The following is a 13,746-nucleotide window of genomic DNA, read 5'->3' as shown; positions in this document are numbered from 1 at the left end:
TGTTCTTGGTTCTGCATTTTATGTTCTACTACATATTGCCTTGAGTTAGGAAAAAGGTAAAATAATACCACTGCAGACAAGTTTGTTTTACGCTGAGAGTGTTATTGGTTTATTCGTTTATTATTGTCACATGCACTGTTTATACAGGTCAAATCTTTACACCGTACATTGGGTTAGAGTAAGGTAAAACGGTAACGATGCTGAACAAGTGCAAATGCTACAGAGAAAGTGCAATGCATGTAAACAATAAAGTGTGGGATCATAACGAGGCAATTGTGAGATCAAGAGATAATTTTATCATACTAGATAGAGGTACATTCAAGGGTCTGATAAGAGTGAGGTAGGAGCTGTCCCTGAGCATTTCTGTCCAGTGGGAGAGGGGAGATGAGAGGATGTCTGGGGCAGGTGTGGTCTTTAACTTTGCTGGCTGCTTTCCTGAGGTAGTACTTACCTCCAATCATCTTAAAATTACGCCCCTTCATATTGGCCATTACTACCCTAGGAAAAAAGCCACTGGCTATCCACTTGATCAATGCCCTCACTCATTCCACACCTCCTCATTAGGCAATAATAGCTTTCCTATAGCTCAGCAAAAGTCTCTGTTTAGGAAAGGTTAAGAGGAATATGGGACAAATGCACGCAAATGGGGCCAGCTTGGTCGACATGGACTAGACGGGCTGAAGAGTTCATTTCCCTGTTGCATGACTCCTTGATTCATACATACAAATTAATATTAATATTATAATATCAGAATGAGGGGTGACTTCATTGAAACCTATGGAATGAAGAAAGGTCTAGATCGGGTGAACGTGGAGATGATGTTTCCTATGATGGGAGAGTCTAGGACCAGAGGACACAGCCTCAGGATAGAGGGGCTTTCTTTTAGAACTGAGATGAGGAGGAATTCCTTTAGCCAGAGAGTGGTGAAGCTGTGGAATTCGTTGCCACGGATAGCCGTGGAGGCCAAGTCTTTAAGTATATTTAAGGCAGAGGCTGATAGATTCTTGATTGGTCAGGGCATGAAGGGATACGGAGAGAAGGCCAAGAGGAAAAATGGATCAACCATGATGAAATGGCGGAGCAGACTCGAGGAGCCAAATGGCCCAATTCTGCTCCTAGATCTTACGATCTTATTATTAATGACTAAACGTAGAAAAGTTATTCCTCTCCATAGATGCTGTCTGACCTGCTGAGTTCCTCTAGCATCTGGGAACGATCTTATCTTTATAATATATTCAGCAGCATGTTCTTGACCACGGGAGGGCGTTGGAGGGGAACTCGAGCTCACCTTCGATGCTGTATATGAATCCCTCATTCGTTCCCCTGTTCCAGTTGACTAGTAGCAGGTCGCGTAGGACTGTTGTGAGCGAGGTCGATGCGGACTGAGCGCATCATGGCGGGACACAGCAGAGCGGCGGCGTCGTTGCTGCTCGTCTACCTCCTGACAGGTAAACGGGATCGCAGGGAAAGGGAGAAGGGAGAGAGGAGGATATTAAGCGCTCTCGCTTCTTCCCATTCGCCTTCTCTTCCCTTATCTTCCTCTTTCTCTCTCCTTCTCTTGATTCCTCCATCATTTTCTTTCTCCCTCTCCTTTCTTTCTCTCCTCTTCTTTCTCCCGCCTCTCCATCTCCCCTCCTTCTTCCCTCTCCCCTCGTCCCCACCTCTCTCCTCTCCCCCTCCCCTCCTCTCTTCCCCTCCCCTCTACTCTCCCTCTCCCCTCCCCTCCTCTCTTCTCTCCCCTCTCCCCCTCCCCTCCCCTCTCCCCCTCCCCTCCCCTCTCCCCCTCCCCTCCCCTCCTCCCCTCCCCTCCTCCCCTCCCCTCCCTTCCTTCACTTCTTCCTCCCCCCCCTTTTTCCCCCTCTGTTTTTTTTCCCTTTGCTCCCTGGCCTGCGCTCACCTTTCTTCGCCCTCTCGTTTCGTCCTCTCTTCCTTTCCATCTCCCTTGCGTCCTTCCCACGGGATTTCAATCCGCGCTCTCTCTCTCTCTCTGTCTCCCTATTTTGCCCTCCTCAACCACACCCCTCCACCTTTCTCTTTTTCCTGTCCCTCACCTCCCGGTTCCTCTACCCCTGCCTGCCCTTCCTAATATCGAAAGGACTTTAAGCGTTTTCTATGATCTTCCCATTGTTTCCAATGAGTTAAATCCGTATTTTTATTGTGAAAAGCAACTGAAAACGCTTTGCTGATATTGATAGGTTTTCTCTTGATTGTACCGAGGGAGTTGAGGCGCCCGGATCCACTTGTTGTTCTGATCCGTTGCGAGCCATTTAAACTCCTTTGTGAACAGGACTTTGGCACTTTCAGTTGTTTCTGGTCAGCAGTTCTTACGAATCATTAATATTTGAAGCTAGAAAAACGAATAATGGGGGGTGGTAAAGGTGGAGTAGGGTGTGATTAGTGCGACTATTTTGTAAATAATCTGTATTTTTAAAGTAAGCCAATGTTTTTATACTGTGTGCGTGGGAAATTCCAGCCGGTTCTAAAGGAACCTGTTTGCTGGTTAGTGGAGCACTTCTTTATTCACTGTCGACAGCCGATGGAGAATTTGCTGTCCCTGTTCTTTTTTCTCATTCACCAAAAGCTGATTGCGGAGATAATAGGATTTGCATCAATTGCCTCGTTCATTCTACTGAAACAATTGTGCGGGGGCCGCTCCTCCCATTGTGAAGGCTGGGAATGAGCTCGGATGCAAAACACGTAGATGGGTGAGGGGAAGCGGATGGAGAGAGAGTCGAGAGATTTTGTTTAATGTTATTTGTTTAATGTCACAAAGTGTAAAGGAGCACGAAATACTTGTTACTCCGGATCCCATGCAGCACACAAAACTCAATGAGATAAAGAGCACAATAATAAAAAAAACAATAAATATAAATAACACACACAAAATGCTGGAAGAACTCAGCAGGCCAGACAGCATCTATGGAAAAGAGTACAGTCGATGGAGACCCTTCAGCAATATTGGCCCGAAACTATGCCGAAATGGCAACTGTACTCTTTTTCCATAGATGCTGCCTGGCCAGCTGAGTTCCTCCAGCATTTTGTGTGTGTGTGTGTGTGTGTGTGTGTGTGTGTGTGTGTGTGTGTGTGAGAGAGAGAGAGAGAGAGAGAGAGAGACTGGATCTCCAGCATCTGCAGAATTCCTTCTGTTTATTGTTTGCGTCATTCTGCTTTCATTGACTGTAAAATGATGGTAAATTCAGACAAAATATGACACAGCATTGCAAGTAACAACATATCCACAAAACCATGAACATGAGAAATTCTGGAGATGCTGGAAATCCAGAGCAACTCACACAAAACGCCGGGGGAACTCGGCAAATCAGGATGCATCTATTGAAATGAATAAACAGTCAATTTGCATTTGCATTTTGTTGTTTGATTGTTTGTGGTTTTTGTATTGCTATATTTATGCTCTATTCTTGGTTGGTACGGCTGTAACGAAACCCAATTTCCTTCGGGATCAATGAAGTATATCTATCTATCTATCTTTTTATCTAATATACCTGAGTGTCTTCATATGGACTGTAGATGCTTATCTGCTGAGTTCCTCCAGCACTTTGTGTGTGTTACTCTGAAGTTGCAGCATCTGCAGGATCTTTTGTTTATGAAATGCTTCCTGGAGCTTTATTTACAATATGTTTTGATTTAGATCCTTTACTACGCTTTGATTGTAGGTAAAACATAGTTCACATCACAGCAAGACATCGTGTTGTGGACCCAGCAAAGCACAGCACAAGGAACTCAACTCTCAAAAGCAACATACGGAATGTGGGTTGGGATTGCTTCTTTTCACATTGTATGTCAATGATCTGGATCTGAATAGTTTGTGGCCAAGTTTATGGTCATTACAGCTACAGATCCGCTGGTATGATATTGTGGCCATCACTGAGACATGGCCAAAGGATGCATGTCTCTGGGAGCTGAACGACCAAGGATACACGGTGTATCGGAAGGATAGGCAGGTAGACAGATGGTGAGGTGTGGCTTTATTGGTAAGAAATGATATTAAATCATTAGAAAGAGGTGATATAGGATCGGAAGGTGCAGAATCTTTATGGGTTGAGCTAAGGAATTGCAGGGGTAAAAGGACCCTGATGGCAGTTATATACAGGCTTCCAAACAGCTGCAGGGATGTGGACTACAAATTACAACAGGAAATAGAAAAGGCTTGTCAGAAGGGCAGTGTTATGATAATTGTGGGGGATTTTAACATGCGAGTGGATTGGGAAAATCAGGTCGGCACTGGATCTCAAGAGAGAGAATTTGTAGAATGTCTGCGAGATGGCTTCTTAGAACAGCTTGTTGTTGAGCCCACTAGGGGATCGGCTGTACTGGATTGGGTATTGTGTAATGAACCGGAGGTAATTAGAGAGATTGAGGTGAAGGAACCCTTAGGAGGCAGTGATCATAACATGATTGAGTTCACTGTGAAATTTGAAAAAGAGAAGCCGAAATCTGATGTGTTGGTATTTCAGTGGAGTAAAGGAAATTACAGTGGCATGAGAGAGGAACTGGCCAAAGTTGACTGGAAAGGGACACTGGCGGGAAAGACGGCAGAGCAGCAGTGGCTGGAGTTTATGCGAGAAGTGAGGAAGGTGCAAGACAGGTATATTCCAAAAAAGAAGAAATTTTCGAATGGAAAAAGGATGCAACCGTGGTTGACAAGAGAAGTCAAAGCCAAAGTTAAAGCAAAGGAGAGGGCATACAAGGAAGCAAAAATTAGTGGTAAGACAGAGGACTGGGAAGTTTTTAAAACCTTACAAAAGGAAACTAAGAAAGTCATTAAGAGGGAAAAGATTAACTATGAAAGGAAATTAGCAAATAATATCAAAGAGGATACTAAAAGCTTTTTCAAGTATATAAAGAGTAAAAGACAGGTGAGATATAGGACCGATAGAAAGTGATGCTGGAGAAATTGTAATGGGAGATAAAGAGATGGCAGAGGAACTGAATGAGTATTTTGCATCAGTCTTCACTGAGGAAGACATCAGCAGTATACTGGACACTCAAGGGTGGCAGGGAAGAGAAGTGTGTGCAGTCACAATTACGACAGAGAAAGTACTCAGGAAGCTGAATAGTCTAAGGGTAGATAAATCTCCTGGACCAGATGGAATGCACCCACATGTTCTGAAGGAAGTAGCTGTGGAGATTGCGGAGGCATTAGCGATGATCTTTCAAAAGTCGATAGATTCTGGCATGGTTCCGGAGGACTGGAAGATTGCAAATGTCACTCCACTATTTAAGAAGGGGGCAAGGAAGCAAAAAAGGAAATTATAGACCTGTTAGCTTGACATCGGTGGTTGGGAAGTTGTTGGAGTCAATTGTCAAGGATGAGGTTACAGAGTACCTGGAGGCATATGACAAGATAGGCAGAACTCAGCATGGATTCCTTAAAGGAAAATCCTGCCTGACAAACCTATCACAATTTTTTGAGGAAATTACAAGTAGGCTGGACAAGGGAGATGTAGTGGATGTTGTGTATTTGGATTTTCAGAAGGCCTTCGACAAGGTGCCACACATGAGGCTACTTAACAAGATAAGAGCCCATGGAATTACGGGAAAGTTACATACATGGATAGAGCGTTGGCTGATTGGCAGGAAACAGAGAGTGGGAATAAAGGGATCCTATTCTGGTTAGCTGCCGGTAACCAGTGGTGTTCCACAGGGGTCCGTGTTGGGGCCGCTTCTTTTTACATTGTACATCAACGATTTGGATTATGGAATAGATGGCTTTGTGGCTAAGTTTGCTGATGATACAAAGATAGGTGGAGGGGCTGGTAGTGCTGAGGAAACGGAGAGTCTGCAGAGAGACTTGGATAGATTGGAAGAATGGGCAAAGAAGTGGCAAATGAAGTACAATGTTGGAGAGTGTATGGTTATGCACTTTGGCAGAAGTAATAAATGGGCAGACTATTATTTAAATGGGGAAAGAATTTAAAGTTCTGAGATGCAACGGGACTTGGGAGTCCTCGTACAGGATACCCTTAAGATTAACCTCCAGGTTGAGTCGGTAGTGAAGAAGGCGAATGCAATGTTGGCATTCATTTCTAGAGGAATAGAGTATAGGAGCAGGGATGTGATATTGAGGCTCTATAGGGCACTGGTGAGACTTCACTTGGAGTACTGTGGGCAGTTTTGGTCTCCTTATTTAAGAAAGGATGTGCTGACGTTGGAGAGGGTACAGAGAAGATTCACTAGAATGATTCCGGGAACGAGAGGGTTAACATATGAGGAACGTTTGTCCGCTCTTGGACTGTATTCCTTGGAGTTTAGAAGAATGAGGGGAGACCTCATAGAAACATTTCGAATGTTAAAAGGCATGGACAGAGTGAATGTGCAAAGTTGTTTCCCATGATGGGGGAGTCTAGTACGAGAGGGCCTGACTTCAGGATTGAAGGGCGCCCTTTCAGAACAGAAATGCGAAAAAAATTTTTTAGTCAGAGGGTGGTGAATCTATGGAATTTGTTGCCACGGGCAGCAGTGGAGGCCAAGTCATTGGATGTATTTAAGGCAGAGATTGATAGGTATATGAGTAGCCAGGGCATCAAAGGTTATGGTGAGAAGGCGGGGCAGTGGGACTAAATAGGATAAAATGGATCAGCTCATGATAAAATGGCGGAGCAGACTCGATGGGCCGAATGGCCTACTTCTGCTCCTTTGTCTTATGGTCTTATGGTCTTATGGTCTATATTATGTACTGGATTGAACTGCTGCTGCTAAGTTAACAAATTTCACGTCACTTGCCAGTGATAATAAACCTGATTCTGATTCAGCATTTCAGGAACAGCTTCTTCCCCTCTGTCATCAGAATTCTGAAGGGAATTTTTTTAGTCAGAGGGTGGTGAATCTATGGAATTTGTTGCCACGGGCAGCAGTGGAGGCCAAGTCATTGAGTGTATTTAAGGCAGAGATTGATAGGTATCTGCGTAGCCAGGGCATCAAAGGTTATGGTGAGAAGGCAGGGGAGTGGGACTAAATGGGAGAATGGATCAGCTCATGATAGAATGGCGGAGCAGACTCAATGGGCCGAATGGCCGACTTCTGCTCCTTTGTCTTATGGTCTTATGGTCTTAATACAAAGATAGTTGATATGTTGAAACCTACTGAATGTTGAAAGGCCTAGATAGAGAGGACATGGAGAAGATGCTTCCAATAGCAGGGGAATGAATCTAGGACCAGAAGGCACAGCCTTAGAATAAAAGGATGCCACTTTTGAACAGAGATGAGGAATTTCTTTCAGCAGAGGGTGGTGAATTTGTGGAATTCATTGTCACAGATGGCTGTGGAGGCCAAGTCATTGGAGATATTTAAAGTGGTTGTTGATAGGTTCTTGATTAGCGAGAACATAGAAAACCTATAGCACAATACAGGCCTTTCGACCCTCAATGCTGCGCCAAACATGTACCTATTTTAAAAATTACCTCGGGTTACCCATAGCCTTCTATTTTTCTAAGCTCCGTGTACCTATCCAGGAGCCTCTTAAAAGACCCTATCATTTCCGCCTCCACCACCACTGTCCTCTGTACCTACTTCCAAGCACCTTAAAACTGTGTCCTCTCATGTTAGCCATTTCAGCCCTGGGAAAGATCATGATCACCCAAGTCACGCGACACGGCACATAATGAACAAATGAATGGTACACTGCCAGCTCAGTGTAACACCACATGTATACACATATTTTATCATCTGTTAAATCCAATGGCACACTGTGCATAACATAATAGATATTCAATCACTCCCAGTACAATATTATAATGTTATATTGTATAGAATTATATTAAACTTTACCATTATAATATGAATAGTATTAAAACTATTAATATAATATAATAGTATTATTTATTTATTGAGGTACAGTGTGGAATACACTTTGAGATACACCACTCCTAGTTTAACCCTAGCCTAATCACAGGTCAATTTACCATGACCATTTAACCAGTGTTTGGACTGTAGGAGGAAACCTGAGCACCCAGGCGAAACTCACACAGTCACAGGGAGAACACGCAAACTCCTTATAGGCACCAGAGTTATTATATAACAAAACCTGTGTTATACTGGCTATAAATCCTCTCAACCCCATTCTTCTGCCTTCTCTCTGTAGCTTATGATGTTCTTACTAATCAAGAACCTATTAACCTCTGGTTTAAATATACACAATGACTTGGGCTTAGCAGCCATCCATCACAATGAATTCCACAGATTCACCACCCTCTAGCTGAAGAAATTTCTCCTTGTCTCTATTTCAAATGGACATCTTTCTATTCTGAGGCTGTGCCTTCTGGTCCTCACTATAGGAAACACTCTCTGCACATCCACTCTGTCCAGGCTTACCAAACGCTTCTTATATGTTAAACTTTTCATTCCCAGAATTATTCTTATGACCCTCCTTGGGAGCCTCTCTAATACCAGCACATACTTTCTTAGATAAGGGGCCAAAACCACTCCTGTGCATACAAATTGCCATAGCAGACCGTGTTGCAAACAGTCAGTTTATCTGTAAATATGTGTTGTAGTCCTCAATGGCAAGTAAATGTAACGTGAGCATGAATATCCCATCAGAATCGACACTGGCCACGTTAAGTATCAGTTGAACCAATTGTAGTGGATGTGAGTTGTAGCGGTTACTTGAAGACAAATCAGAACTGCTCAGACGTTGTATGACACACTCCAAATAATGAAGTTCCACATTTCAAATGAATATGTTTAATCCTTTATTAAGAAACCAGCAAAGATGAACAATCCTGTAATGATAAAAGAATTAATGAAATTATAACAAGCCATATAATGAAATAATGGTCCTAGTGGAATCAGCAATCTTGGCATATTTAAGCAGTCTTAAATGGTCAACAAAAAAGTCACAAAAATAGCATACCCCCCCGCCCCCAGCTTACTCCCTGGTTCTAACCAGACTAAAACTGATTTAGACAAAGCGCAGATACAGAACTGTACATATTCGCTTCTACCACACCCCAATCCACGTGACAAATTACCATAATAAAAGCACAACAGAAAATACAAAACAGACAGGCAAAAAATAGATACGTGGCTCCTACATGAGTAATGGAATGTGGGGGAAACTCATGAAGGAAAGGAGTTGTTGGTTGGTTGAAATGCAGACATAATGAATGAGTTTTCAAACCTCTGGAAATACTCAACATGTCAAGGTGTGGGAGATGGACAGAGCTGTCCGCCACCAGCACATTCGAGAAAGAGAGAGAGAGTGAATGCGATCACTCAACTACAGAGACCTCCGTCCATACATCGGCCACAGCGAATTCCTGATGTTCCTTCTCCCATGACACCTCAGTCAGCAACACCGGCCTGGAGTTGGTCATCCACAGGTTCACGCCCTGGAGGGGCCTTCTTCCTAGCTGAGCCTGGAGATAGTCAGAAAGCAGTTGGCCAGCAAGTTCCAGGAACAGGATCTCATTCGTAAGGCCAGTGATGTTGTGGGGATGGAACTGGACTCTCTGACGGTGGTGTCTGAAAAGAGGATGCTGCCCAAGTTGCATGCCATCTTGGTCAATGTCTCCCATCCACCACATAATGTACTGGGTGGGCACAGGAGTACATTCAGCCAGAGACTCATTCCTCCGAGATGCAACACAGAGCGTCATAGGAAGTCATTCCTGCCTGTGGCCATCAAACTTTACAACTCCTCCCTTGGAGGGTCAAACACCCTGAGCCATTAGGCTGGTCCTGGACTTATTTCATAATTTACTGGCATAATTTACATATTACTATTTAACTATTTATGGTGTTATTACTATTTATTATTTATGGTACAACTGTAACAAAAACCAATTTCCCCCGGAATCAATAAAGTATAACTATGACTATCTGCCAAAAAAAAATCACAGTTTGAGTGCTGTTGCAGATCAGAACCCCAACCACCTTGAAAAGGAAAAACAGAGTCATTAAAGCGAGGAATTTAAGCTAGTTGATGAACTCAAAGAGGCAGCCACTTGGCACCATCTTAACTCCGCCCATCTTAACTTGTGTCGGAAATGCACCCTATTTTTGGTTAAGTTACTTGTAGTAATATTATTTGTGTTGTATGTGTGAGTTATATGTAGTTTGTTGTGCGCCTTAGCCCAGAAGAACATTGTTTCGTTTGGTAGTATACATGTATACGGTTGAATGATAAACCTAGCTTATTCTATGAAGGCACAGCAGCTCCTCTGCTGAGGAGTTTGTGCAGATTCAGCACAGAACCAGGCCCTTCAGCCCATGAGTCAGTGCTAACCATCAACCACTGATTTACATCAATCCTTTCTGCTCTGCATGTTCTCCTCATCTCCCCTCCGGATTCCAGCATTCACACACACTAGAGGTAATTTACAGTGGCCAATTCATCCACCAGTTCGCGCATCCTTGGGAGGAACCGGAACACCTAGAGGAAACCCAGACAGTCACAGGGAGCAGGTACACATCGCAGGAATACATCATCAGAGCTGAGAGAGGGAGAAGGAGAGAGACCAGAGCAAAGAAAGGTCAGGCGGAATGAGGAACTCAGCAGGTCAGGTAGCGTCTACGGAACGGAATAAACTTTCAACATTTCGGGCCGAGACCCTTCATTAGGTATGGAAAGAAAGGAGGAAGAAGAAGGATGAAGGTGGCTGGGAGGTGAAGAGTACAAGCTGATAGGTGAGAGAGAGAGCTCCCTGTTCAAACTTGCAAACTTGCAAACTGGCAAGAAGGGAAGGCACAGCATGTCTCTGCTGAGAAGATTGTACAGATTCGGCATGACATCTAAGTTTTCAGCAAACTTCTATCAATGCAAAGTGGAGAGTTTCCTGACTAGGTGCATCACGGTCTGGTATGGAGACACTAGTGCCCAAGAACAAAAAAGCCTACAAAACATGATGGATACAACCCATTCTAACAGGGGCAAAGTCCTCCCTACCTTTGATCACAACGACAAAGAGCAATTCCACAAGAAAGCAGCATCCATCATCAAGGAACCACCACCACCCCCTCCCCCCAATCCAAGCCATGCTCTCTTCTCCAAGTCATGCTCTGTTCTCACTGCTGCCATCAGGAAGCAGGTTACAGGAGCCTTAGATCCCACACCACCAGGTTCAGGTACAGTTATTACTCTTCACCCATCAGGCTCCTGAACCAGTGTGGATAACTTCACTCACCTCAACAGTGAACTGATTCCACCATTTATTGACCCACTTTCAAGGATTCTGAAGCTCATGTTCTCAATATTAATTAATTAATTTCATTTTTATTCTTATTTTTTGTATTTGCGCAGTTTGTCTCCTTTTGCACATTGTTTGTCAATCTTTGTAGTTTTCCATTGATTCTATTGCATTTCTTTGCCCTACTGTGAAGAAAACAAAACTCAGAATTGTATATGCTGACATATATGTACTTTGATAATAAATTTACTTTGAACTTTGGCTTGAGGTCAAAGGTAGCCAGGGTGAGGATGAGGGGATGGGGAGAACAAATGTGAAGTTGCAGTATATGGTGAGGTGGGACAGATTAAACGCCGATGATGAATGAGAACACAGTGTGAGGGTGCAGGAACAGTAGATAGTACATGCTGGAGTGGAATATTAACACTGGCGTGACTTGTACACAGTGCAAATGCTGAGTTGCGTGGCATTTGAATAAAAAGACATATCTGAACATGAAAATAGATTTCTTTATAGAGATTAAGAGCAAGAATTGTTTACAAACAAGGAAACTAAATGCCACTAATTAGAAACTGATTTAACGAGTTTGTTGGTAACATTCCTGGATCTGAGTTGCAAGGTTGTCAGTATCACACTACTCCAGAGTACTGAGAAAATAATAGCAGTAGTACTGTGATCACTCCAGTCAAGTATGTTCTTCTAAGGTTTCCCTTAATGGAAAATGCCTGCGTGTGACTTTGTTTAACGTGGGAGGCTGATGCATGGGCAGCCTCCACATGGTTCTTGACAGGTCAGTATCAGGGTCCAGTGGCGTGGAATGCAAGGCGATTGGAGACCTTTCACTGTTGCAGCCTTTCTCCGCCTTCACTGCCATTGTGACGTGTCATCATCTTCCGCCAGCGCCATCGCTGAAGTCTTGGTTGGATCGCTCTTTGTCTGGAACCGTCCCCTTGACCTTACCATCACGGGCAAGCTGACCAGGTGCTAAGCTCCAGCAAGCGTCACTCTCGGGACCTCAGGAACTCACAAGCCTCTCCACCACAAGAAGGTGACGATCCTTGGAGAAGAATGGAGGAGATAATCTACCTGGCACTCCTGGTATTGCACGGAGGGTGGGCTGTTTTGTTAAGGTGCAATGTTTCTTCACGGCCTGAATGGAAACACCAATGCGCTACAGAAAGTGGTGGATACAGCCTGTTACGTCAGGGGAAACACCCTCCCCAGCATTTAGTATGTATTCATGGAATGCTACCACAAGAAAGCAGAGTCCATCACCAAAGACCCCCACCATCCAGGCCGTGTCTGTTTCTCTCAACCACTGGGCAGCAGGTACCAAAACGACATGGTCATGTTGTGGTTAGTGTAACGCTGTTACAGTGATCACTTTCAATTCCTACCAGTGTCTGTAAGAACTTTGTATTTACCCCCTATGGGGCTCCTCTGGGTGCTCCAATTTCCTCCCAAGACATACAGTTAGATTTCGGATTAGAGAGTTGTGGGCATACTATGTTGGCGACAGAAGCGCGGTGACATTTGTGTAAACCACTTGGACGCATAGTTGTAGCTTGAATTGTAACTGGTAAACTCGACCTGTTGGGATGTGAGATTTCCATTTGTCCATACAGGTTATAAAGAAAGTTTTTGGCACATTGGCCTTCATAAATCAAAGTACTGAGTATAAGAGATGGGATGCCATGTTGAAGTTGTATAAGATGTTGGTGAGGCCTAATTCGAAGTTTTGTGGGCAGTTTCAGTCACCTACCTACAGGAACATACTACGAATGCTTTCAGAAAGGGCAATTGAATACCAAAATGATATCTTTTTATGTTTTATTGATTTCACTAAAGCATTTGACAAAGTGCAACATGAAAAATTATTTCAAATTCTTGCTAAATTAAACATAGACGGAAGGGACCAACAACTGCTTCAAAATGTATATTGGAACCAAACGGCAGCAGTAAAAATTGATGATAATATAAACAGTTGGACTAAAATTCAAAGTGGAGTTAGACAGGGATGTGTTGCCTCACTGGAATTATTTAATATCTATAGTGAAATGATTCTCAGAGAAATAGAAGACCTAGATGGGATAAAAATTGGAGGTGTTAACATCAACAACATAAGATATGCAGACGATACCACCTTAATAGCAAGTGCTGCAGAAGACCTACAAATCCTCCTAAACAAAGTAGTACAAACAAGTGTAGATTTTGGTCTAACTGTCAACTGTAAAAAAACCAAATGTATGGTAATATCAAAACAGCAGGACTCTCCCAACTGCCAATTGTACATCGGTAACCAAGAGATTGAACAAAAGACCAGCTTTAATTACCTTGGTAGCTTTATATCACAAGATGCTAGAAGTAAAGTAGAAATAAAAAGAAGAATTGCCATTGAAAAAACCAACTTCCAAAAAATGAAACCCATTTTTACCAACAGACATATTTCTATAACAACAAGGCTTAGGCTACTAAAATGTTACATCTGGTCAATCTTGCTTCCGAAACATGGACTGTAACACCAGAACTCCAAAGAAACTTAGAAGCAACAGAAATGTGGTTTCTGTTGCTGAAAATTGAATGCTAAAAATATCATATA

The 13,746-nt window shown here is 43.2% G+C and overlaps 1 protein-coding gene across 3 annotated transcripts in view; it reads left to right on the top strand.

Annotated features, from left to right (window-relative positions):
• Positions 1-1,315: 1,315 nt before the first annotated feature.
• Positions 1,316-13,746, top strand: part of cxadr (CXADR Ig-like cell adhesion molecule) — a 152,490-nt gene continuing 140,059 nt past the window's right edge. For all 3 annotated transcript variants that reach the window (XM_072259845.1, XM_072259844.1, XM_072259843.1), the window contains exon 1: positions 1,316-1,448. In XM_072259845.1, the coding sequence (XP_072115946.1) occupies positions 1,376-1,448 (73 nt within the window). In that variant the 5' untranslated portion in view covers positions 1,316-1,375. The remainder of the gene's footprint in view (positions 1,449-13,746) is intronic.

This window comes from Mobula birostris, chromosome 6, assembly GCF_030028105.1.
Source record: "Mobula birostris isolate sMobBir1 chromosome 6, sMobBir1.hap1, whole genome shotgun sequence".
Lineage (NCBI taxonomy): Eukaryota > Metazoa > Chordata > Chondrichthyes > Myliobatiformes > Myliobatidae > Mobula > Mobula birostris.
The sequence above is the reverse complement of the archived record's forward strand: the minus strand, read 5'-3'. Positions and strand labels throughout refer to the sequence as shown.